Source organism: Aulonocara stuartgranti, assembly GCF_965226115.1.
Source record: "Aulonocara stuartgranti genome assembly, chromosome: 4".
NCBI classification, from domain to species: Eukaryota; Metazoa; Chordata; class Actinopteri; order Cichliformes; family Cichlidae; genus Aulonocara; species Aulonocara stuartgranti.
Genome location: NC_138942.1, coordinates 14822105 through 14846376, shown reverse-complemented (window position 1 = coordinate 14846376; position 24272 = coordinate 14822105). Strand labels below are relative to the sequence as shown.

General features: G+C 41.3%; 2 protein-coding genes across 3 annotated transcripts in view; one reads left to right on the top strand and one right to left on the bottom strand.

Moving 5' to 3' along the window:
• The window catches only part of crebbpb (CREB binding lysine acetyltransferase b), a 46019-nt gene extending 22144 nt beyond the window's left edge, over positions 1–23875 (bottom strand). For both annotated transcript variants that reach the window (XM_082529344.1, XM_082529345.1), the window contains exons 1-3: positions 22948–23875; positions 6522–7111; positions 218–385 (exon numbers count right to left, since the gene is read on the bottom strand). In XM_082529344.1, coding sequence (XP_082385470.1) covers positions 218–385; positions 6522–7111; positions 22948–23032 — 843 coding nt within the window. In that variant the 5' untranslated portion in view covers positions 23033–23875. The remainder of the gene's footprint in view (positions 1–217; positions 386–6521; positions 7112–22947) is intronic.
• The window catches only part of tedc2 (tubulin epsilon and delta complex 2), a 278694-nt gene continuing 260717 nt past the window's right edge, over positions 6296–24272 (top strand). Inside the window, exon 1 of the mRNA XM_082529354.1 lies at positions 6296–6314. The gene's annotated coding sequence lies outside the window, so the exon portion shown is untranslated. The remainder of the gene's footprint in view (positions 6315–24272) is intronic.

Genomic DNA, 24272 nt, shown 5'->3' with positions numbered 1-24272 from the left:
TGGTGCTCATCTCCACAACAGGAAGATGACAGTGGAAAAAAAGCTGAAACCAGGCCAACAGGTACAAGTTCAGGAAGGGCTCAGTAAGTTGTGTCAGAGTAAAAAAGCTAAAATAAGAATTTAATGTGTAGCAGCAAGGACAGAAACTAACTTTAAACTAAAGCCTGGGACGTTTACCCTCGTTTATTATTTTTTTAAACAACGGACGGACACTCACCATGTTTGGCACACTCCCAGCTCCCTTCAAATCAGCAGGGAACTGAGGAAGGTTGTTGGAAATCGCTGTCTTGTTCTGCAGTTGTTGGGCGTTGACCCCCGCTGCCCCCATCTGTTGCACCCCAGGCTGGCCATACTGCTGGCTAAATGGAGCTCCTGGGATCGGCATCTACAGTGAGTAACAGGATGCAGGCTAGTTAGAAGACCTATCGTGCAGCATACCCTCATAGTGGACAGCTCCTTTACCGCTCCACTCACTTGTGTCTCATTGCAAATGGGACAGACTTTAACATACACTGCAAATCCAATGAAGGTCAACAGGAGCCCAAGAAGAGTTTTCCTACTGGGCACCGTAGGAGGTTAATCTGATAACGAACACACAGAACAAATTCAAGCACTCTCCTTTCAAGAAAAGGAGCACTGCTGCTGCCGCTTGTTATAAAGTTTCGTTGTTGTTTTTGTTTATGTTGAAAGCGCAGGTAAAAAACAAATCCTTCAAAGTCTACAAAATGATGGTCAGTCTTCTCATCAGTGTTTCCCAGTAAAGAAAGGTCACATTAAAGGATAATTCCAGTTTAATTCAACCATGTGTTTGGCTTTATGACTCTACTCCACATGTTTCACTTCCACTGTGGGGAGACACAGGGAAACAGGGAATGACACAAAAAAAGCTGTAAATGCTGTTGTGTGAAGGAGCTAGCATGGGCTCCATGCAGTTTTTCAAACCAGCAGATTTTTATACGAATCATTTGTCCTCCGTCTGACTGAAGGTAAACAGAAATTAGCTGCCTTGCATGAAAACTCGCGAGCCGAACTAATCACTGACACACACAGTTCAGCATTTCCTCTTGGTTAAACCCCTTCCCCCCACCAGTGATTACTCCACATACCACTATGTGGACAATCAGTCATTTGATTTTAAACGGTTGGCCATATTTATTTGCGCCATCGTCCACAGAAAATGATCCCAAACAAAATGAAGATGGATGAAGAGACCGAAAGACCGTCCTGCTTTCCCAGCCAACGAAGGAAACTTTTGGTGAGACGTGTTGGCAGCAGACTTGGAAAATCCTGACGTGTCCATAAGTTATAGTAATCTAATTACAACTAATGAATCTGCAGCTTCGATTAACACTGCCGCCCAGAGAACGTGTTTTGTAGAAAACAAGTGAAAGTAGAACTAATTAAAATGACAATTTAATGTGCCACCTGCAAGAACAAAAGCATGTGGTTACAAATACTCTTCAGTATCTATGTTACCAAAGTTGTGTGCGTATTGGAAAATTAGCTCAAGGTACATAACACTCGTTTATTAGCCAGCAAGTGTGACATCTTCTTAAAAGAGTGTTCCAGAAGCTTATTTCAATTTCTTAAAATTACATATTTCCTTTTTTTTTTTTTTTTGATGAAATTTCAGTTTCAATCATCTCCCGCGTCTTGGCAGGCTTCACCAGGAGCAAAATTTACAGACTTGATCACACAACATTAAGGCCACACATACAGATACTTCCTTATCAAGAGCTCCGACCACCATTTATTACCACAGCCGACATTAGCTTTTTGTTCCCTTTGATACCCTCAACTTGAACCGTTCTGCTGCTTCTGCTTGACGCTGTTCTGTGGTGGCCAAAGCAGCAGTCTGCTTTGCTTTCGCTGCTGGGCAGGGCTTGCCCAGGAAAAAAAAAAGGGAGGTGACAACACAAAGCTTGCACAACAGCTGAGCAGAGCACTGCACTGCTGCCTGCCCCTCCCCCTTCTCCACACAGAGAGACACAGATGCTTTCCTGCTGCCGCTCTCTCATTCACACATTCTGCCTCCCACATGGATTCCCCCACTTGATGATCTGTACGTATTACAGGCAGTTATTGCCTGCAAACGCTGGCACGCGCCAAAAATGACGTGACAGCTTCTGTTGTTCCGTGCAGTGCGCTTTGGTGTTGTTTTAGCTTGTAAGCTGGCCCGCGCAGCACAGCTGGGCTGGAGACACGAGAGCGTGAGCCGTTTGGTCTCTACATGAATTTCAACGATAGGAGTACAAAGATTTCCAGATGGCTTAGTGGGAGATTGCAGCAACAATTGGAAAACATGAGAACTTCTGCAGAAAACGTTTTTTTAAAGGGTCCAGAAACGCTTTGTTTCACATTTCAACTTCTTCCATTTCAGCGCTAACAAGTTTTGTTTGCAAGTCGAGCAAAGTTGAGGAAAGACACCATAATAAAAGTGGTGGCTTCGCACACACCTGGAGACAAATACTGCCACATCACCGCTGATTTAGGAAGAGAAGAGGTCAAAACCGGAAACATTGATTTGAGAAGTCAAAATCTCCTTATGTGTAACCTGTTAATCTCTTAGCTTCTACACTTGACATATTGTCAACCTAGCAATAGCGGCAGCGGTGCATGGCTACTTAAAGTGACTCCGAAACAGCAGTGCTGAGTGTGTTGAGCATAAAAGCGGCCTTACGAAGCACCGACTCTTTCCCCTCATTCTCAGTGGATCTAATTTTCTCATCTTCTTTAAGTATTTACAGTCTGATTAATAAACGTTTATGACAGATGTAAAAATGCTGTACTAAAATTAACTGATTATTTTAAAGTGGAGGTTTTTTTGTCTATTGCCACTTTACTGTATGATGGCAATTCAATTTAATTCTTTCAAAAAAAATTCAAATAATCATGCTATGTTACTTGCAGCTCACATGAATTGTTTGGTCAAAAAGATAAAAATTGCTCCATATTTAAAAATTGTGTTAGCTATATCTGCCCAAACAAAAGAAACAAAAATAATTAAAAAAAAAAAAATCTTACTTTAAATTAACCTTTTTCCTCACAAAAATCACAACAATTTGATCAGACTACATTCGGTCCACAAGTAGACAACTATGGCGAGGACAGCAGCCATATTGAAATAAGGTACAGTACGTTTTCCTTTTTACAAATCGAATCACAAAACTTCTTGATCGCATGTCATACTGCTCACAAGCTGGTTCAAATCGACCTATTCTTCTTACCCCATTTCCTCACCTCAAACATAATCATGGTGTCTCAGTACGATCAAAAGGTGACAGTTTCAGTTTCGTACAAATGACATAATATATAAGGGAGATTCAAAGCAATGCACGTTGTTAAACAATGAAATAACACAAACAGTCCTATATTACTGCGTATGTGTCTATATGAGGAAAGGAGGGGCTTTTTTTCATGTGGCAATGTCTGTTCAAATAATCTTAGTGAGAACTAGCCTGCTGGTTTAACCCTGGTTTCCTGTCAAACCGCAAAGCTCTCAGACAAAAGGAAAGACATGTTCTCACAATGAGCACTTCAAAGTCTGTGAAAGTAAAGATTATCACAACCAACTGCACCAGCAGCACATCATGGAAATTATTTTTCATTCACAAACTTTGACTCGCTTTGTAGAAGTACGATGACACAATTTTCAGGTCTCGTCACATTTGCCCTGGTTGTGTCAACGAATTCCTATTCAGAATGTATGTACTTGTATTTTTTGCACTATAAGGCGCACTTAAAATCCTTTAATTTTCTCAAAAATCAACAGTGTGGGTGTAAACTCTGCTTCAGGTCCCAAAGTCAAACGAACACTGCAACATCATTGAGAGATAAAAACGGTCTAAATTCTTTGATCTTTAATAAAATGATCAGCGTTGCTGCTTTACCAGGTGGAACAATAAAGTTTAACATTCAGGCATCCATGAAAACAGAATTTGCTAAATTTAACCGAGTTAGAAGTTAGCAGGAAGTTAGCTCGCTAGTTTCTACCCAAACATGATTTAGCATGTTCTGACAGAGATTTCTGAAAAAATTAAAACGTACAGCTCTGCTGTCACTTCCAGCATAAATGAAGACAGAAAACTAAACAGCAGTTACGTTTGTAGGGTTGGACTTGGACTAGCTGGTATATAATGATGTGCTGCATGATCGCTAGCAACACAGCTATGTTAGCATAACATAAACACAGTTAGGGCTGTGCGATATGACCAAAATCTCATATCCTGAAATAGGACGTCTATCGTCCTGATAACTAGGGCTGCTCGATTATGGCAAAAATGATAATCACAATTATTTTCACTGAAATTGAGATCTCGATTATTTGACGATATTTATTTAACCCTTTAAGACCTACTATAGAACCAAGTCCGCCAGAGCTTATATTATATTTTTACATGCTGTAGTGCCATTTGTGGGAGCATTTCAAGTTGCTATACAACTGTTATAGCCCATATTTTAATAATATGTATGCATTAAGTCCATAGTAACTACATTAATTGCAAAAAAGGTGCAATAAACTACAAATAAATTGAAAATCGTTTTTTGTATTTTTTACATATATTTCTACTTGGAGAAATTTAAGAGGCTTATCCCTCAAAGCTTTAAATACAAAAAAGTTGCAAAAAATAGTTTACAATAACAGGAAACTTATTTTGAGTGTCTTCATAGTTTTATTTTGGAGATACACCAATTTTTATATACTGCAGGAAAAACAAAAAAACAATCTTATGATGCAAATTTGCAAAGAAAACAGCATGTGCATCAAAATAAACTATTTCCAGCAGTGCAATTCGAGTTCTAAGCATCCCAGCAACTATTCAGAAAAGTCAAACATGACCAGTATAGGCTTTTAAGGCCTACAAGTAAAAAACTACAATTTCCGCGAAAATGACGTCACTTCCGGTTTCGGCCAGGAAAAGGCGGACATGCGACAGTTCGCGCTGATGTCTGTTTCACTGTGGGAAGTGTTACGAACAGCTGATCGGATCGGCAAAGCGTGTTTCTGGAATATTATGTTTTTGTTCCTGCAAGCGCTTTTTATGCAATTTTTGCAAAGCTATATGTGGAAGGAAACTGTGACCAAGGACAAGCTGATGGCATAAGATGTAAGTACAACTCCTCCGGTTTCATATGCAAAACAAATTATTGTGCTAGCTTACACGGTTCAGGTTCTACAGGGATTTAAAAAATAGTTACACAAAACGGAGCGTGCTGCTCTGACCGGCTTTAAAGGGTTAACAATGACTTTAAAAAATAATATAAAATAGTGTGCAACACCACTGAAGTTTTTTTAACCTCTCTTTTCAGCCAACGGCAGTCACTCTCCTCTCCAAATAACTTCTGCTTAGCTTTCCGAGCTTCCCTCGGGTCCTCTTAATCAGCGGTCTCCAACCTTTTTTGCGCCACGGACCGGTTTATGCCCGACAATATTTTCACGGACCGGCCTTTAAGGTGTCGCGGATAAATGAGGGAGGGGCTAATAATCGGCTCAGTCATTTTTAATGATCGTTGAAAGCCCAGATCGTAATCGTGATTAAAATTCGATTAATTGAGCAGCCCTACTGATAACGATATAAATCACAAAAATTTATCATTTTCTGTAAATTCAAGTGAATCTCGGGCAGCTCGACTTGCGTGAAGTGTTTCCAGCTGCACGTCATGTACCTGGATTCGAGTGTTTTAACCGATGCATGAAGCTATACATTTTTAGACATACGTTGTAACGTCCGCCGTTTTCTTTGTGAGTATTTATTACACAGGGTGCTGCGGGGAAAAGCCTGTTCTGACGGCTCTTTTTTTGCTTCTCATCCGTAAACACTGCATAATCTTTCACATGGTTCAGTTTATTTTGAAAAGTCTCAACAGGATCTTGAGCTTTATTGTGAAAGGTTTATGTGGAAAATAAACAAGCGGACACGCGATGTTTTACTGTCGTTGTTGCTAACGACAACGCATAAAAACAGGCACTTGTCCGTCCGTAGTGTGGTTATATTAAATATAAGAGAAAGAGAGAACTTTAGGAAATTAATATTTGCCACTACAATTGGTCATTGTAGTGGCAAATATTGCCATAAACAGTTTATTTTGCGACACCACGAAACAATAGCGTAAAATGAAACGATAGACGTTTTTATATCGTCATCTGATACATATCGTTATATCGATAGTGAAGCTGGAGGATGAATGATAACTTTTTTCCACTCAAAAGTTAATGTGAGGGTTAGCGACAAATGCAATCGCATGGCAGGATGCTGTAAATGGACCAAACTTCAGTCAGGAGAACAGCTAAAATAATCCATTCACAACACGAGGTTAGTCATTAATATACTGCAAAAACATGTGAACAGAGCAGCTGCGAGAGAATTCAACATTAATGAATCAATGGTACGGAAGTGGAGGAAGCAAGAAAAATGAGCTGAGTAAAGCTTGACTTATCTGGTTGTTTTGTTTCGCTTAACGGGCCTTATGATCTGAAAAATATGGTATTCAAGTTAGCTGAGCAGAGTTTCAAACCTTACCTTATTCATGTTTCCTGCTTGCTGTGCACTCATCGTGTTGTGCGCACCCATCTGTGGCCCTCCTTGTGTGAGTGCATCTCCCACCACACTGCTTCCAGCTCCAGCACCCACTTGTGTCCCCTGCATGGGCTGGCCCTGGTACTGCATGCCAAGACCAGGTCTCCCTCGCCCTGCTGGTCCCATAGCCCCATTAATCACTTGTCCTGTCTGGCTCATGCCACCATGAACCTGGCCCATAGGCTGGCTGAAGCCCATGCCTGCACTTCCATTGCCTTGTCCTGGACCTCCCTTCTGGCCCTGGGGAGACTGGTGATTGGGGGATCCCTGCCCTAGTGTATTTTTACCATGCACACCACCTAGCTGGTTTCCCACCATGCTTCCTTGTGGCAGGCCACCTCCTAAATTGTTTGAGCTTCCCGGTCGCAAGAGCTCAGACAGCTGCTTGTGCTTCGCAGCAGCATCAGGAACCACTGAGTTAAGACCAGGACCAGCACCTGGGCCACCATTAGAGGACATTCCCATTACCAAGTCTCCATTGGGTATGAGCTCATCAGGAAGGTCATTTTCCAGGTCAAACAGTGAGACAAGATCTAAAGAAGAGAGAAAGGAAAACAAGAATTAGTCAATAAGCTACCAGTTAGTTATTAGCTGACTGTACAGGGCACGCAAAACCGCTAGCCCGACGTTCCGGGGCTAGCGTTTTTTCCAGTCGGGCTACTAAAATCTATCTCAGCCCTGCCCGTCGGGCTATCATAGGAAGGAAAAATGTGTCAGTGCTTTTGCATTCTTTTGCAAATTTAGCTGGGTAATTATGTCATTAGCATCAATGATCCTCTTTCAATATGTGATGTATTGAAATCACGTTTGAATTTTCGCTTGTTTTTTGCTTTCACTTTCATTTTGCAATCGCACAAACTGTGTATAAAGAGCGGTGGTGAAATTAATGCTGACACTTATTCCATCAACAGCCATCTGTGAGAGAGGATATTCTTGCATGAACTGAGTGAAGACAACACATCGTACCTCTCTACACCCTGAAACACTAAATGACTGCATGCAACTCTCCATTAATGGGGAAACAGTTGAATCTTTTTGCCCTGACAAGTCTATTCATTTCTGGATGTTTTCTTGAAAGGTTCAAGACACCTGGATCATAAAACCCCGACAAGAACAAAGAGCAGTGAAATGGAGGGCAATGCACAGGAAGAGAAAGCCGATGAAGGAGATGCTATGCCCTCAACGTCGAGTGGCATTTTCTCATCCGTGACTTCAGTGGAAGTTTCAGATTCAGAATCTGACACAGACTGATTCAAGTTCTACACCAGGGGTGGGCAACTCCAGGCCTCGAGGGCCGGTGTCCCTGCAGGTTTTAGATGTGTCCTTGAACCAACACAGCTGATTTAAATGGCTAAATTAGCTCCTCAACATGTCCTGAAGTTCTCCAGAGGCCTGGTAATGAACTAATCATGTGATTCAGGTGTGTTGACCCAAGGTGAGATCTAAAACCTGTAGGACACCGGCCCTCGAGGCCTGGGATTGCCCACCCCTGTTCCACACAGTTCTTACAAGTTCACAGAAACTTTTAAAACCAGATATTTGAGTTGATGATTGCCATTTTTATACAGTTGTTGTAATTTGTGTTTTAACAAATTTTTTTTGATTGATGTTTTGTTTCCTTTACAATATTATACAATAAAAATTATCTCTTTTTTTATTCGGGCTACTTAAATTTATTTTGGGCTACCAAAAACCGAAGAGTGCCTGCCCGAAGGGCTACCAGTGATTTTGAAATTTTGCAAGCCCTGCTGTATAGAAGCTCTGTTCTTTTACATTAGAAATATCGTCCATTATCGTCCAAGGTTTTATTGGAAATCAGCAATTTCTTTCCCCCAGTCAAGTCTGTCCCGTATTCAGTAAGTGAAAATAAAATAAACAATAAAAGGTGAATCAAATGGACCATTACGGCAAGGCTGGGATGGTCAATTTGGTAAAGTAAATCCATTGGGCATCTTTCTTTGCCTTTAGACAACAATTCTGATGGCAAAAGAGCCAAACGGGACAGGCAAAAAAAAAACAAAAAAAAAAGGAAATCAGCAATGTTTCGTTTATTTATTTATATATTCATTCATTCAGAAAACAATGGGGGGAAAGTACATAGTGGTTTAGAGTGAATCAATGTCTTCATGGAAGTTACTGAACAATAAAAGGTACTTTTAGCTGCTCTCTTAATCAGAAGGGGCTACCAGAGTGGGTGGCTCAACATATTTTCATTTGGCAGATTTTTCCACCGAATGCCTTTTGTGACACAACCCTCAAGAGATTGATGTCTCCCTCCTGGGAGTGATCAGGGGATCTTTTGCTTGTTAGAAGCACGTGAAAATCACTAGACTATGGAGCCATAAAAATACAAAACAATAACCTAATCATTTTTCCTTTTTAAGCATATGTAGAGTCCTTTGAGGGGGTTTTCACAACTTCAACTTATGCGTGTGTTTTTTAGGAATTTTAGACCAATCTCCAGAGGTGCATTTGAACAGATGTTCATGTTGGATGAGAAGGCCTAGCTCCTAGTCTCTGCTCTAATTCATCCCAAAGGTGATCCATGAGGAATCAGTACAGGCCAGTAAAGTTCTTCCACACCAAACATGTTCAATCAAGTCTTTTTGGACCTTGCATCATGTGCTGCTGAGGAGTCATGCTGGAACAGAAATGGGTCATCCCCAAAATGTTCCCACAAAGGTGGGAGCATAAAATTGTCAAAAATGTCTTTGAGGCGATAAGAGTTCCTTTTACTGGAACTAAAGCCCCATTTCCATTATTACATAGTCGGATCATCTGCAGCATGCTTTACTCACAGCATCTGCCGCTCAGCATTGTACTGGTGATGTAAGGTTTGGATGGCCATTCTTCCAAATATGAAGTTTGGAGGTCTGTAGAAACTGACTCTGCAGAAATCTGGCAACCTGTGCACACTATGCACCTCAGCATCCAGTAACCCCGCTCTCTGATTTTATGTGACTACCACTTTGTGGCTGAGTTGCCGTCATTCCCAATCGCTTCCACTTTGTTATAATACCACTAACAGCTGACTGTGGAATATCTAGTAGTGAGAAAACTTCATCACTGAACTGTTGCACAGGTGGTATCCCATCATGGTACCACACTGGAATTCACTGAGAAATCCATTCTTCCACATATGTTTGTAGATGTAGTCTACATGTCGAGGTGCTTGACTTTAAAACTGTGGCCATGGAAGTGATTGGAACACCTGAATTCCATGATTTGTATAGGTGAGTGAGTACTTTAGACAATTAGCGGGCATTTCTGAAATTTCACACCGACTAACCTTCAGTTTAGAAACAATCAGGCTGAACAGAGAAAATAATTAAACTGCAGATGAACTCTTGCATGTCTGCAATGTTTACATTCACACACAGCAAACTTAAAAGTAAAATAATAAAGTAACACAGCCCCAGCTGTGACCTTACAGTAACACTGAGTACAAAAAATAAAAAATAAAAAATCATACAGAGGGGACCTTTTGCTCTGAAACTCAGAGCACTCGTGGTGCAAAGAATGAGTAAACATGAATACTCAACACACAGATAACATTAATGAAGGTTATAGTCCAAATCGCATTTATGCCAAGGTCCTTAACGTAGGGGCGTGAGCGTGGCTGTGAACGCCAGCCAATAAACATTTTACTAGCACCACAACCACACCCGCACGCACGCCTGGCTCAATGTCTAGGGCCACTAGGTAATTACGACTGGAGTATAATCAAACCTGTTCCTCAATGATATGTGGCAGATACTACAAAAAGCTTAAATATTCTAGTCACAAACATTAAATAAAATACCGGAGGTAAGCTTAAGGTTAGAGGAATAAGACTTGGTGGACCAAGAAAACTATGTGAACTAGGTGTAGGCAAAGAGCAAGCACCCAGGCCTCGCTTAAGACCTTCAATATGATGACCATATCCAAAAAATAAAAAGTACGGTCTGAAGCAGACTACTACTACTACATGCCAAGTAGTGGGAAATGGTAGTAACCACTATTCAGAGAATCCCATCATCCCACACTATTCTCTCTGGAGACGACAGACTACGATCGGCTATAATTCACCCAAAAGGTTTTCAGCAGTCACATTAAAATCTTTAATTTCTCTTCATCTGGTAGCAGACAGTTGTAAAGTGCTTCAGTTTCTCCTAACAACAAAGGAAGAAAAAAAAAATCTGAGCAATTACAGCAGTACTAAAGCAACATTAGATTTATAAGAAACCTGGATAAACGTGTATGGAGAAAATCAAAGTAATTAAGTGTAATTAAGTAATTAATTTGCACTGCAAACCAGATGAAAGCACAAGGACACAAGCTCCCCTATAACCATTAGAAAGGCTTTACGTATGGCAAGTGTTTGAAAAACATCCTAATTAAATGAATATAATTTGGCTGCAGACAGGTGGGATAGGCGGTTAAGAAAATGGATGGATGGATGGACTTGTATGCCTCTTAAAACATGTACTGCAGCCACAGGTTGTGTAACAGAGAGCCAACGCTAAAAGCAAAGTATTTCATGCTGCCGAAAACAAACCAATGAAGAGACCATGAGTGAAATGGAGACAAAATCAACTGTTAATTATCCTTTAACAGGTTTCCCTACTATAAACTTGTGAACTTTACTTCCTCTAGAAAGATCTTGTTCCCCAAAGGCTCCATTTTCATCCCACTGTAAAGCAAAAGGGGTGTTTTTGCATGACAGCAGGGGAATTATTTTTTTTAATCATTTCGTCTTTTCACAAATTCTGTATTCATAATAACTGGCTGTGACAATTGAATTATGGCTACCGTAGTTAGGAGCCTCGCGGAGTAATACGTGCCGTGCTTCAACATAATACAGTGGGGCAAAAAAGTATTTAGTCAGCCACCGATTGTGCAAGTTCCCCCACTTAAAATGATGACAGAGGTCAGTAATTTGCACCAGAGGTACACTTCAACTGTGAGAGACAGAATGTGAAAAAAAAAATCCATGAATCCACATGGTAGGATTTGTAAAGAATTTATTCGTAAATTAGGGTGGAAAATAAGTATTTGGTCACCTCAAACAAGGAAAATCTCTGGCTCTCACAGACCTGTAACGTCTTCTGTAAGAAGCTTTTCTGTCCCCCACTCGTTACCTGTATGAATGGCACCTGTTTTGAACCCATCATCTGTATAAAAGACACCTGTCCACAGCCTCAAACAGTCAGACTCCAAACTCCGCCATGGCCAAGACCAAAGAGCTTTCGAAGGACACCAGGAAAAGTATTGTAGACCTGCACCAGACTGGGAAGAGTGAATCTACAATAGGCAAGCAGCTTGGTGTGAAAAAAATCAACTGTGGGAGCAATCATCAGAAAATGGAAGACATACAAGACCACTGATAATCTCCCTCGATCTGGGGCTCCACGCAAGATCTCATCCCGTGGGGTCAAAATGATCATGAGAACGGTGAGCAAAGATCCCAGAACCACACGGGGGGACCTGGTGAATGACCTGCAGAGAGCTGGGACCAAAGTAACAAAGGTCACCATCAGTAACACACTACAACAGCAGGGAATCAAATCCCGCAGTGCCAGACATGTTCCGCTGCTGAAGCCAGTGCATGTCCAGGCCCGTCTGAAGTTTGCCAGAGAGCACATGGATGATACAGCAGAGGATTGGGAGAATGTCATGTGGTCAGATGAAACCAAAGTAGAACTTTTTGGTATAAACTCAACTCGTCGTGTTTGGAGGAAGAAGAATACTGAGTTGCATCCCAAGAACACTATACCTACTGTGAAGCATGGGGGTGGAAACATCATGCTATGGGGCTGTTTTTCTGCCAAGGGGACAGGACGACTGATCCGTGTTAAGGACAGAATGAATGGGGCCATGTATCGTGAGATTTTGAGCCAAAACCTCCTTCCATCAGTGAGAACTTTGAAGATGAAACGAGGCTGGGTCTTCCAACATGACAATGATCCAAAACACACCGCCCGGGCAACAAAGGAGTGGCTCCGTAAGAAGCATTTGAAAGTCCTGGAGTGGCTTAGCCAGTCTCCAGACCTCAACCCCATAGAAAATCTGAGGCGGGAGATGAAAGTCCGTGTTGCTCGGCGACAGCCCCAAAACATCACTGCTCTCGAGAAGATCTGCATGGAGGAATGGGCCAAAATACCAGCTACTGTGTGTGCAAACCTGGTAAAAACTAGGGGTGCAACGATACACAAAATTCACGGTTCGGTTCGGTTCGATACTTTGGTGTCACGGTTCGATATTTTTTCGATACAAAAAAATGTTCATGCCTTTTTAATTTGTCATTTATTAAAATTATAAATATATATTTTAACTCAAAAGTACAGTTTTTAAATTTAACCCTAACCCTTGTGCGCGTTTTTTATTTTGACAGCGAATGCGCACCTGCGGACCACTTATGTGCACCCCTGGTTATTTAGCTCGTCATATTGCAGCCACAGAAATTCTTTTGTCCATGAAACCATAAAGCTGCACTTTCTTTTTGCCTTATAGTCTCATTTGTCATAACTTCTCCGTTTTGTGGTAAGCTTTTCTTTGGCTGTCACTTCTTCACCCCGACCTGTCTTATTTGGCTCAGCAGAGCTGAAATATAAATCCTGCTACTTTTACACACGGACTCACATAAGCTCAGCGATTCTCTGCGCGATCAACCTCTCACATGTTTAAGCTGCGGGAGATTTCACTTGTCATGTTTGCATAGTAAGCTAACGATTAATAAGACGATGTCAGAGGAATTGGTGCACAAATTATCATCACTCACAGATCAGTGCTGTCATTGCAAAGTGAAAGCAAAAAAACAAGCGCAAATTCAAACGCGATTTCAATATGTCACATATTGACAGTGGCTCACCGATGCCAATGACATAATTACCCAGCTACATTTCTGAAAGAATGCAAAAGCATTGACATATATTTTTCCTACAATAGCCCGACGGGCAGGGCAGAGAGATTTTTGTAGCCCGACTGGAAAGATCGCTAGCTCTGGGACGTCGGGCTAGCGATTTTGCAAGCCCTGTATCTGATTGAGGAATCACTCATCTTTGGAAAAGAGAGTTTATTACAGAGAAATGTCTCTTTCCAAAATAAAAGCTATACTATCCGCTTCTTCTGGGCTATATTCTCAGCAGCATAAGGAGAATCACGTGCTAACAGCTGTCTAAATGACTCGGCTAAAGTTAGTAGCATGCTTGTTGTTTTTGTCTTTGCACTAGGATGATGTCGGCGTAAATGTGCAGTCATATTCGTTGTGTTCCCACTAGTGCTTTCAGGTTAATCTCGTTGAAATGACCTTAACGCCACAACACGGCAAATCTCCGTTAACGAGCTACCGCCGATCGCCCCGTGCATGGGGCTAGACGGCCAACACGTTAACGAGCTAACTGCGCTAACACACTAGTTCACACCAATGTAATTAAGCATTCCATGGCACATCCAACATACTGTTTTACTTTAGTCCACGACTCGCTTACCTTCAGGGTCATACGTCACATGAAAACCAAAATAATTCCAAACGCCAGATCTGAATGAGGGTGGGGGAGGTCCATGTTGCAAGGAGAGCTTAACTTCTGTCTTGCTAGCTTGCCCTGCGCTCTTCCTCCTGACTATGCTGTCTGTGTTGAGCGCTCAGTGGATCTGCGCTCGACAGTGCAGCCTAGGCGGAGTAGTCGAACGCAGATTCACTGAGCGCTCAACACAGACAGCATCGTCAGAAGGAAAGTTGATAAAATAAATTACAAATGTTGTATTGTTCGATACATATGCGTACCGATCCGAAAGCACTGTATCGAACGGTTCAATATCGATACGAATATCGTTGCACCCCTAGTAAAGACCTATAGTAAACGTTTGACCTCTGTTATTGCCAACAAAGGTTATGTTACAAAGTATTGAGTTGTATTTTTGTTATTGACCAAATACTTATTTTCCACCCTAATTTACAAATAAATTCTTTACAAATCCTACCATGTGGATTCATGGATTTTTTTTTCACATTCTGTCTCTCACAGTTGAAGTGTACCTCTGGTGCAAATTACTGACCTCTGTCATCATTTTAGGTGGGGGAACTTGCACAATCGGTGGCTGACTAAATACTTTTTTGCCCCACTCTATTACCATATTGTGTGTGTGTGTGTGTGTGTGTGTGTGTGTGTGTGTAACCTCTTTTTAAGTTTTGTGGATATTATACATGGTTATGCTCAGGATATGTCGGCCAAATTCCACTGGAAATGCCTTTTGGTTAAACGGTCAGCAAGGAATTAGCATTTTCACTGTTAAATTTTTATTTAGCTTTAATGCACATAAAAAACAGCTGTTTGTTTAAGTGAAAATACATTGATGGTTTTTTTTGCAGTAATAAAGTTGTGGAGTTGTAAAGTATTTTTTCTCTCACGTCAATTATATCGTCAGTTATATCGTTATCGCAAATTTTCAAATATATATCGTGATAAATATTTTTGGTCATACTGCCCTGCCCTACTGGCAGCTTCATTTTATGAAAAAGAGAAAATAGCCAAAAACGGTTTTAATTGCAAACTTAACAAATTTGACTTATACCAATGTGTTGGGTCATATAAACAGCAGCTGCATCCAGCTAAGATGGTTCCAGCATCTGTTGTAGAAATTGAGCTGGATCTGAAGCGTCCCCTCTCATCAAAAAAGGAATATAGCACAATAGAAATGCTTATTAGAAATCAGGACATACAGACAGTGTCATTAGTTCTTGCGAAGAGATTACAATTTCTGGAAAACAGGTAATCACAGGCAAGCTCGCGTTAGATGGCTCAAAGCTGTGTGGGCATTTGTCCCCCTTTCATTTAAGTGCAATAATTTCCAAAATCAGTAAAGTCACAAGATTGTTGTTTTAATTGCAGAGGGGGTGAAGTAAAGACTGTAAAATGTGTTCAGCTGTTATCTACACAATCACTCCAAGCCAACATGGTTATGTGCCTAACGCATGTAAGGCCGAAACAAGGAAAGACGACTTTTCTGAAAAAAATGAAAATGTGAGACAGTAAAAAGACATCAGCACGAAAAGAACGCCACGCTGCAAAAAGCAGTCAAACAACAACATGATAATGTGGATATGGGGCGTCTTTCTAACGCTGGATAAACAGCAGAGCTATATCAGCTATAGATATTTCTCCCAAAGACAAGAACTAACAGACTTAAAAACTCCTTTGTCCCACACGCTATCAAACTGTTTAACTCCTCTCTGGAGGGGAGAGGGAGGGGAAACAGGAGGACAAAGGAGGGGGGAACAACTAAGCTGTAGTGCCTCTTCACCTCACTGTGAAATACCTTTTGTGCAACACTTTTGTAAATAGTCAATGGTGCAAATAGACCTCAATACTTGAAATGTGCAATTCACTTGTATTTTTATTTTTTATTCCTATTTATTCTTTTTATCCCCTTCGTATATTTTATTTATATTGTCTCTGTATTTATATATATATGTGTGTGTGTGTGTGTGTGTGTGTGTATATATAAAATATTCTGTAACTCTGTAACTTCTGTCGGTGCTGTGCTTTTTTTTGGAAATCGAATTTCCCAGAGGAACCCACCCGAGGGATTAATAAAGTTCTATCTAACCTAATCTAATCTAATCTAGATATGCAGGCAACATGTGAGTGAATTAGAACCCAAGTTCGCCAACAAGTTAACAAGTTTCTTGCGGTAACTTAAACTGTAGCAGCAATCACTGCGTGCCTTTTCAGCCAATGTTCTGTGGCAGGAACCGACCTGCGTTTGTGCTTTGTTCTTTGTCCATACACCATCAATTAGCATGGCATTTGTTCAAACACTCTGATGAGAGGCCTCAATTTTGTTGGACTTGTTGTAAATTAAAGTTGCGTTGTGAAACTGCACATGTGGAGTGGAAGTATAAACTGCAGGAGGTTCTAGATTTATTTTTATTCAGTTACCAAACTTTTTATCTGGCATTTATCAATTTTCTCTATTATCAGATAATTCGCTAAATGCAGTTTTTATGACTTAGTGACCATTGATATGAAAAGCTGCTTTTCCTATAGTTCCTCCTTTAAGGTAGGTAACCTCCTGAAAGGGAGGAAACTTTGGAGTGCACCAAGTTTGACGACAAATGTATCGTGTATGCTGCGGCACTGGCAACCACAACATGCGAATACTGCCTTAATAAAAAAGCTACTAAAAGATAACACAAGGTGTCACCACAGCGGGTAGCGTTGGATGCCTTTTGCAAAGGGATCCGTCTCTCCTCGCAGAATTGAATGACGGATGTTAGGGAATTGTGTAAACCACTACACTATGAAGCCACTACAGCTCTTTAAAAATAAATACAAACATAAAATAAAATAAAAAAAATGACATAAACCAACAATGAAATCAAGACTTTATAAATGAGGAAAATGGAGCAATTTTGCCTTCTTCACACACATTGACTAAAAAATAAAACAAAATAAAATAAAATGAAAATTTTAGCCAAAGCCCATTGTTCAGTTCAGCTTGCTGCCTTGGACATCCCACATATAGCCTTTGTCTACTAGTTCCTACTTGGCTCAAAGCGAGGAGGTTGGACAAAACTCAAACCGGTATTGGTTGTTTTCCATTACAATCATTTACCACCTAATGTCCATGGGGTCATTATAGCAACACAGCCGAAAGTCCCGTGACGTTATCTGTATGTGACACAAACGCCACAATATCTCCCCCTACCACCACTTCCCCTGCCAGTGGCGGACTCCCTCAGACATCGGTGCGTTGGTGGTTCTTTGTGTCCGGGGGTGGGCGTCCAGGTACACACCGGCTCACTCCTTGGCGGCCGCTTATCGGGGCCTGGAGCCTGGGGCTTGCTCGGGCCACTTCGGAGGTGGGGTGCCCCCGGCCTCTCGGCCTGGGGCTCGGTCACTCAGGCACGGCTGGCTGCCGGCGGAGCTCACGGGCGCGTCACTGCAACTCCCCCTGGCTTCTGCTCCGCGGCTGCTGAGTGAGCCCTCATCTGGGACTCTCCTCAGCTCTTTCTGGGACAGTGGCGTGGCTGCCCCTCTGTTGGTCTTCCTTGGTCTCTTGTGTTCTGGGGGCCTCTGGATGTCTGGAGTTTTGATCTCCTCCATACCTGCTTCATGCCCTGGAGGACGGGGCTGTGGCCCCCCCACACCCTCTAGCAGATCATTACATGAAGGAACCTTTTAAAAAAACAAAAAACAAACGCGTCCATGCTCACAGGTGTACACACGGGTGATCACACCCACAAACTACACCCTTTTTGGCTCCTACCTCAAAGCACACTGTGTTCTGTTGATCTTATGTGCTGCACAATAATGTTTAATATTTAATATTTACTGTCATATTCCCATATATCATTGTGATGTTGTTTATTCTATTACTCTTGTTCTCTTCTGCTTGTTTTCTTTTTTCTTTCTCAGCAGGTGACCCAGGTGATTGATATATGCATTTTTTTTTCCTTTTTTTTTATTTTTCTGCTCATTCTGTTGGTTTTTGGTTTTTGCCCTTCTCCCCCGTCCCTCTTCTCAGCTGTTTCTCTTTCCCTCTTTCTTTCTCCCCTTCTTTCCCCCAGTCAAGTCTGTCCCATATTCAGTAAGTGAAAATAAAATAAACAATAAAAGGTGAATCAAATGGACCATTATGGCAAGGCTGGGATGGTCAATTTGGTAAAGTAAATCCGTTGGGCATCTTTCTTTGCCTTTAGACAACAATTCTGATGGCAAAAGAGCCAAACGGGACAGGCACAAAAGAACAAAAAAAAACAAACAAACAAACGCCACAATAAAGCAGAATGTTGAAGTAATGGTGTACCTGCTGCTCGGCTTTTTGTCAGTATTTTTTGTGCTCGTTTCTGGGTTTTTAAAAATGGCGGTTTTGATTTCCGTGAAGGAGACACTCTCAAGACTCATCAAATGGCACCTCTGCCAATCCGTGGTATGCAGTCTGTTGACATAAAATTTTCAGATCACTTGGAACTCCAGCTGAGTAGGCACTACAAAGGTATCTGGTACCATCACCTAATGGAAAATCCTAAAAAATAATTCAAGCTGTGCCAAGTCAACCCAAGTAGTTACTAGTGGACAAGGGCCCTTCTCCATTAGAGTCTACTCAGTATCTAAGTTCACGAAAGTTAAAACTGCCAATTTTGAAACCCGGCAACGAGGGAAATATGTACCAAGAAGGAAAAAAAACCCCAAAAAAAAAAAACCCACCACAGACCGAGCTGCAGGTATATTCTTGCCTCAACGTCCACCTTTTTTGTAGCGTTCATGTCGCATATTAATTATGGCGCAGTACGCTCGAACACTTTGCAATGACGACAACCACGCATGTGGTTAGGTAGTACTAGATCATAATGGAAAACCGGCCGATCCGAGTCAATCTGAGTAGGTACTAACGGAAAAGGGGCTTTAGAGTGTGAGCAATGCAAAGGGAAGACCTTAACAGGGGTGTATGGGAAAAATTATTTACTGCACACACTCAAAAAACTGGCCAAAGAACATACAATGGGTTCATTCGGCTGCTTATTCTTGCCATTTCCTTTGTAACATTGTTATCATAAAACCCATGGCACACAACACCTAGAGGCTTATTCTTATTATTTCTAAATAACTGCCCCAAGGTGTTACCAACATGGCTGCAGAGTGACAGAACTTGTTTCTAAAAGATTTCTATTTGAATATACGCCAAAGTTTTTTGTATAAAAATTATAGGTACATAGTGAGAGCACGATACTTACTAACATCTTGTATGACCTCTGACAAAACACTGTTTGTGTGTTGTTAATGTATTCTGTACCAATTATTTTTATTATGTTAATTATACATTTAAATCTTGTTTAAAAGACCAATATGACAATCTGCTCCCTTTTAATTAGGTATGATGATCAAAGAAAACCTCTGAACTGATGAAACAAAGAAATATAGGAAACGTACTGTTGTATGTGAAGAGAAAACGTGCGAGTGGGCTGTTTTCCACTCATTTGAGTGGCACTGCAACTGTAAAAATTTTAATATGGTGTTTTATAAGAACTATGATGATTTCAAGATGTTCAAAATTAGCTGCCCACGAAACATGTAAAGCTGGGGCTGCAATCATTTGCGGCCGTGTGTTTATAAAAACCGCAACCATTTAGAGAAATGGACAAGAAAATTTCTGGGCAAAACGATCTAAGATCACAAAATATAAATTTTTTTATTAATTTTGGGGCAAGGAACTGAATGAATTAAACTGCTGAAAATACTTTCTCAGAGGATTTTAGCGATCCAGTGCCACACCTGCTTCTCATCTCCACCAATTACGCCACACGAGACATCAGCCAGCACATCCAGAGGTTGGTGAAAAGCACATTTTAGCACTCTTGAACACTACCAATACACCCAGGAGTTGGTAGTCTCCTAGACACCGAGGCCAGAAAGAGGAAGAGAGAAACCCGTTAGGTGAGCGGTAGGATTGAAGATGGCTGCTACTGCCTGTGGTGCTGACACGCCCACTCAGTCATACAAATGAAAACAAGCGACACTGGCCTGAAGCCACAGGCACATACTGACAAGAGAGTAGTGCACCATGGGGGAAAAAACAAAAACAAAAAACAAAAAAGTCACACATTAGCAGTATTTGATGTTTTTGTTAATTTGTGCCTGTGAACATCAGCTCTGTACACAGTTGGCTTGATGTGGCATAGGGTGATGTCGTTCCTATCGGCCCAACTACTAATAATAGTTACCAAGGTGACTCAGTCGGCAATATAATGTGTAAATAACAGTCAGGATGATTTGGACAAACACGCTGAAGCCCCACAATATTTAAATGATCAGTCAGTAATTAGCGTTGAAATTTGAATGGACTGCATTCACACAATTTACTTTGGAATTAATATGAATTCCGTTTATTTGACGAGCAACAGAACAATCGTTTTTTTACAGTTGGTCTTTATCCCTCGAGCATGCCACAATTTAAACTAGAGGAGGTCTCCGAGAGAAAATGAGTGTTGCACCACGAGTGACACGCTCCTCTATTGATTTACTAGTGGACGATCGCCTTGCTCTTAATTTAAAAGTTGTGTGCCTGCTACACCGCTAACCCTCATGTTTCCCTTTAAACCAGGGAAATATGAGGGTTAGCTGTTTAGCACTGCTGCAGTGGTCCTCCTGGTCAGGGGGAGGGGTGTCCACCCTAAGCAGAACCCAAAGAGTGTGGAAATATGCTTGATGCGCTCCTGCAACAAACCCCCGGTGGCTGCTGAGCAAAATCTTTATGCTGAATCCAACCAGCAGAACAGAAATATCCGAAAGATGCAGCTCATTATTGCCCTGTTTATTTTTAACATATAGCCCCACTTAAACATGCAAAGGGACACCTCTTGAAACATAACATTTAATAATTCTTTAAAGAAAACATGGGTGCGCAACCATCTACCTGCATCTCTACTGCTCCTGTGGAAAACACTAAACATCCTACAATGGCTTATTAAAAACATACATTTTGTGTGAACATCAACTAAAACAGATAGTTTCCAACTGCAGTGGAGGAGGAAGAAGCCCCAGGTAGGGCTGCTTTATTGCCCAGCGAATGTTTCGGTCACCTTTCTGGGTGGGTGACCTACATGGGTTTAAACCTTATTGAGCATTCCCAAAAAAAAATTGCATTTCAAACTTAAAGAGATTCTCTACTTAAGTGCTTCCCACAGGGAGATTTAGAAACATCTGAAGGTTCCCGCTACCCTTCTGGGTAGGCGACCTGGAGATTAGTTTTTACATTAACCCCGACTGTGTTTTATCACTCCCCTTAAGCTACACCTAATTTCTGCTCAGTGTATTTTTTGGTGGTTTTCTTTTTGCTTATCTCCACAACATGCTGTGTTCTTTCCCCTTCACATCTTTGGTAGCACCTTAGTGCCATGCATTTTAATATATGAGCAGCTCATTTCACCATTCTAAGTTTGACAGCTCAACATATTCCTGAAAATTGATGCTTCAGCTTAATAAGCCACCTGAAGATTAAGATTCTTAGCATTACCTAGGAATCTTATTAGGAATCGATTAACTAATGCAAACCCAGCAATGAAATGCAAGTCTTCACTGAAATAAGACCCTACATGCTTTTTTGATGCTTACAACGAGTAAACCCTTAACGTCATCAAGGCTTAAATTGGTAGACAACTACACTGTATACAGATGGAAAGTATATACAGAGTACTTCTGCAGCAGTAGCTTTTCAGCAAAGTGAAAATAGTGCATATTACTTTTCCACAGCTCTGATTCAAAAGTGTATTTTTCAATACAACTGGACTATTTGAGGTGTACCTTAAAGAGACATAATAAGAAAGGATGTCCTCAAGTTTAAAAAGTCCCCATGTAATTGCGAAGCAATCCTTGCATTGTTACTATAGTCATGCGTTCGTTTCTTATTTTAATGGGACAAAAATAAAAAGTAAGCTCATCATATCAAACAAGCCAATAGACTGTTATGTTTTCTTTTCCTAACCACAAACACAAATCACAGGGTGACATAACCTGTAAGGAGGAGGCATGCCGTGTAAAGGAAAGAAAAAAAGTCCTTCCGTCTTATTCGAAAGTCCTTTCTCGAGTAGGATCAGCAAAGTTGCTCTTCAGGTTTCACCGCTTAACAGGCAGACCATTGGGCTACCCTCTAAACGCCTCAGACTTCCCCATGATAGCTTTTTACAACAGGAAAGGATATGCAAATATGCTTCCCTGAAGAAGAAAAAACAGCAGAAAAGTTTGCTGTCCAGTTCGTGTTCTAAACTAACTTAAAGCAAAAAACCTATTTCAGCATGTGAGGAAGACCTGATCTTTCACTGGCAGTCCGACTATCACTCAGTCAAACAGCAGGTTTATCAACAGCTTGTGCTGTCACGAATCTGCACGGCTCCAGTGTCAAGGAGCACGACACAAAGTGCGATTCAACTCCAGACACCGAAGCAGCATTTTCATCAGTGCTGCCAGAGCCCTGTAGTTTTCCTTATCTTAAGATATATTATGATGATAAAACACAATTGAGGCATTTAACATTTATCCCAACAAAGGTTGAAAAGTTGGGAGCAAATTCTGCCTGTTGAGCAGCTGAAAACCTCGTGTGATGGAAATGCATTGAGCTTGAGCCCCTTTTACGCCATTTGTCTTTTACAGCCATTATTTTGTGATCTATAGATTAAAGCAAACTATTCCTATAACATCACCATGTGCTGTTTTCCTGTGAAAAGTTGCAGTCCGCTCAAGTGACCGCTTTCCTGTACATAGATGATGCGTTCACTTCTGTTGAGGGGCACAAACTGTGCACAGTGTAGCTTGAAAACTGTGATTACCACTATTACTACTACTACACCTTCGTCACAACAGGTACACTAAAAACAATGCCCTGTCCTTACCTGGGCCATCTGATCCTGAGGGAGGTGAATTGATCTTGGGTCGCTTTGCAGTGGGGGGTCCCACATCCATAAGATTGTCAGCCATCCTCGTCGGCAAATATTACAAGCGCTTAAAGACACCGACGAATAAAAGTAGAAATCAGTCCAAATCTTCGCCCCCCGGTTTGCAGTCGCTGGTCACTTGTATTGTTAGGCGCCAAGGAGCAATTTAACAGTTTTTTCCTCCTTTTCTTTGACTGGCAGACTGGCGAAACGCCGCCTGGAGAAAAAGGATTTCAAAAGATAGGCAACAGCGCCACGCTTCGCCACCTAAGATCACCCCATGATAATCCAACACCCAACACCCACATAATTATCCTCAATAATCACGTCCAAAAATTATTTCAGTCCGAGAAAAATAAATAAAAATCAATCATAAAATATGGCACGAAGCATAAGCGAATCCCTTTCTCCGCAGATCGCCGATTTCACGTCCGCACAGAATCATTTTTTTCGCAGTCGAAACGAGCAGCCATAAATTCCGTTTTTGGCTTAAATAAAAAGATCAAAATTCGAAAAATATTTTCTATGAGACGGATTATTTTTCTGGTCGCTGTCTCCCGATAAATAAAGCGTCTCGGGACGGCGATACGGCGAGAAGCGGCGCTCTCTAAAAGGGAAATCAAATATACAGAGGGCTTTCGAGACGACAAAACCCCACTTAGCCCTCACATATTTGCATTATTTCTAATCGGAAGAGCTCACGCTTCGATTTTCTGCACGAAAAAAGCCGTTTGAGTCCGCTCCGTGTGGCTCCGATCGGTTTTTTAATTTAATGCTCCCCCCGAAATCCAGACTATGAGCCGCGTCAAGATGGCGGCTGTTGATTCCTCCGATACAAAAAAGTTTTTTTTTTCTTCCCAGCTAGACTGTGGGGGGAGGGGGGAGGCGCGCTGACGCCCTGACGTAAACCTGTGTCCCCACCGTGCGTCATGTGGACGTACGAGAAGTTGCCTCTAGGGGTGGATTACACAGAAAAAACGAGCTACCTGTTTCAAACTTTTCAAACACCCAACAGTCGCTACCTGAAATGGAACTTTTTTTTGTATTTCCCAGGCTAAAACGCGAGTCAATGCTATACACTGTTATATAGAAACAGATAAAGCAGCCTTTACTTTTAGCGAATACACTATCAAGTACACAAGCTATGATAAACCAGTATGTGACTATTGGTGCTTACAGGAAAGGTTTTAAAAACTTACATATTATCCCATCAAACTTATGTCTACTTACTTATATAAAAATCAAGTGAAGATTCTCTGTGAAGTGTGAAAGTAGATGATTAA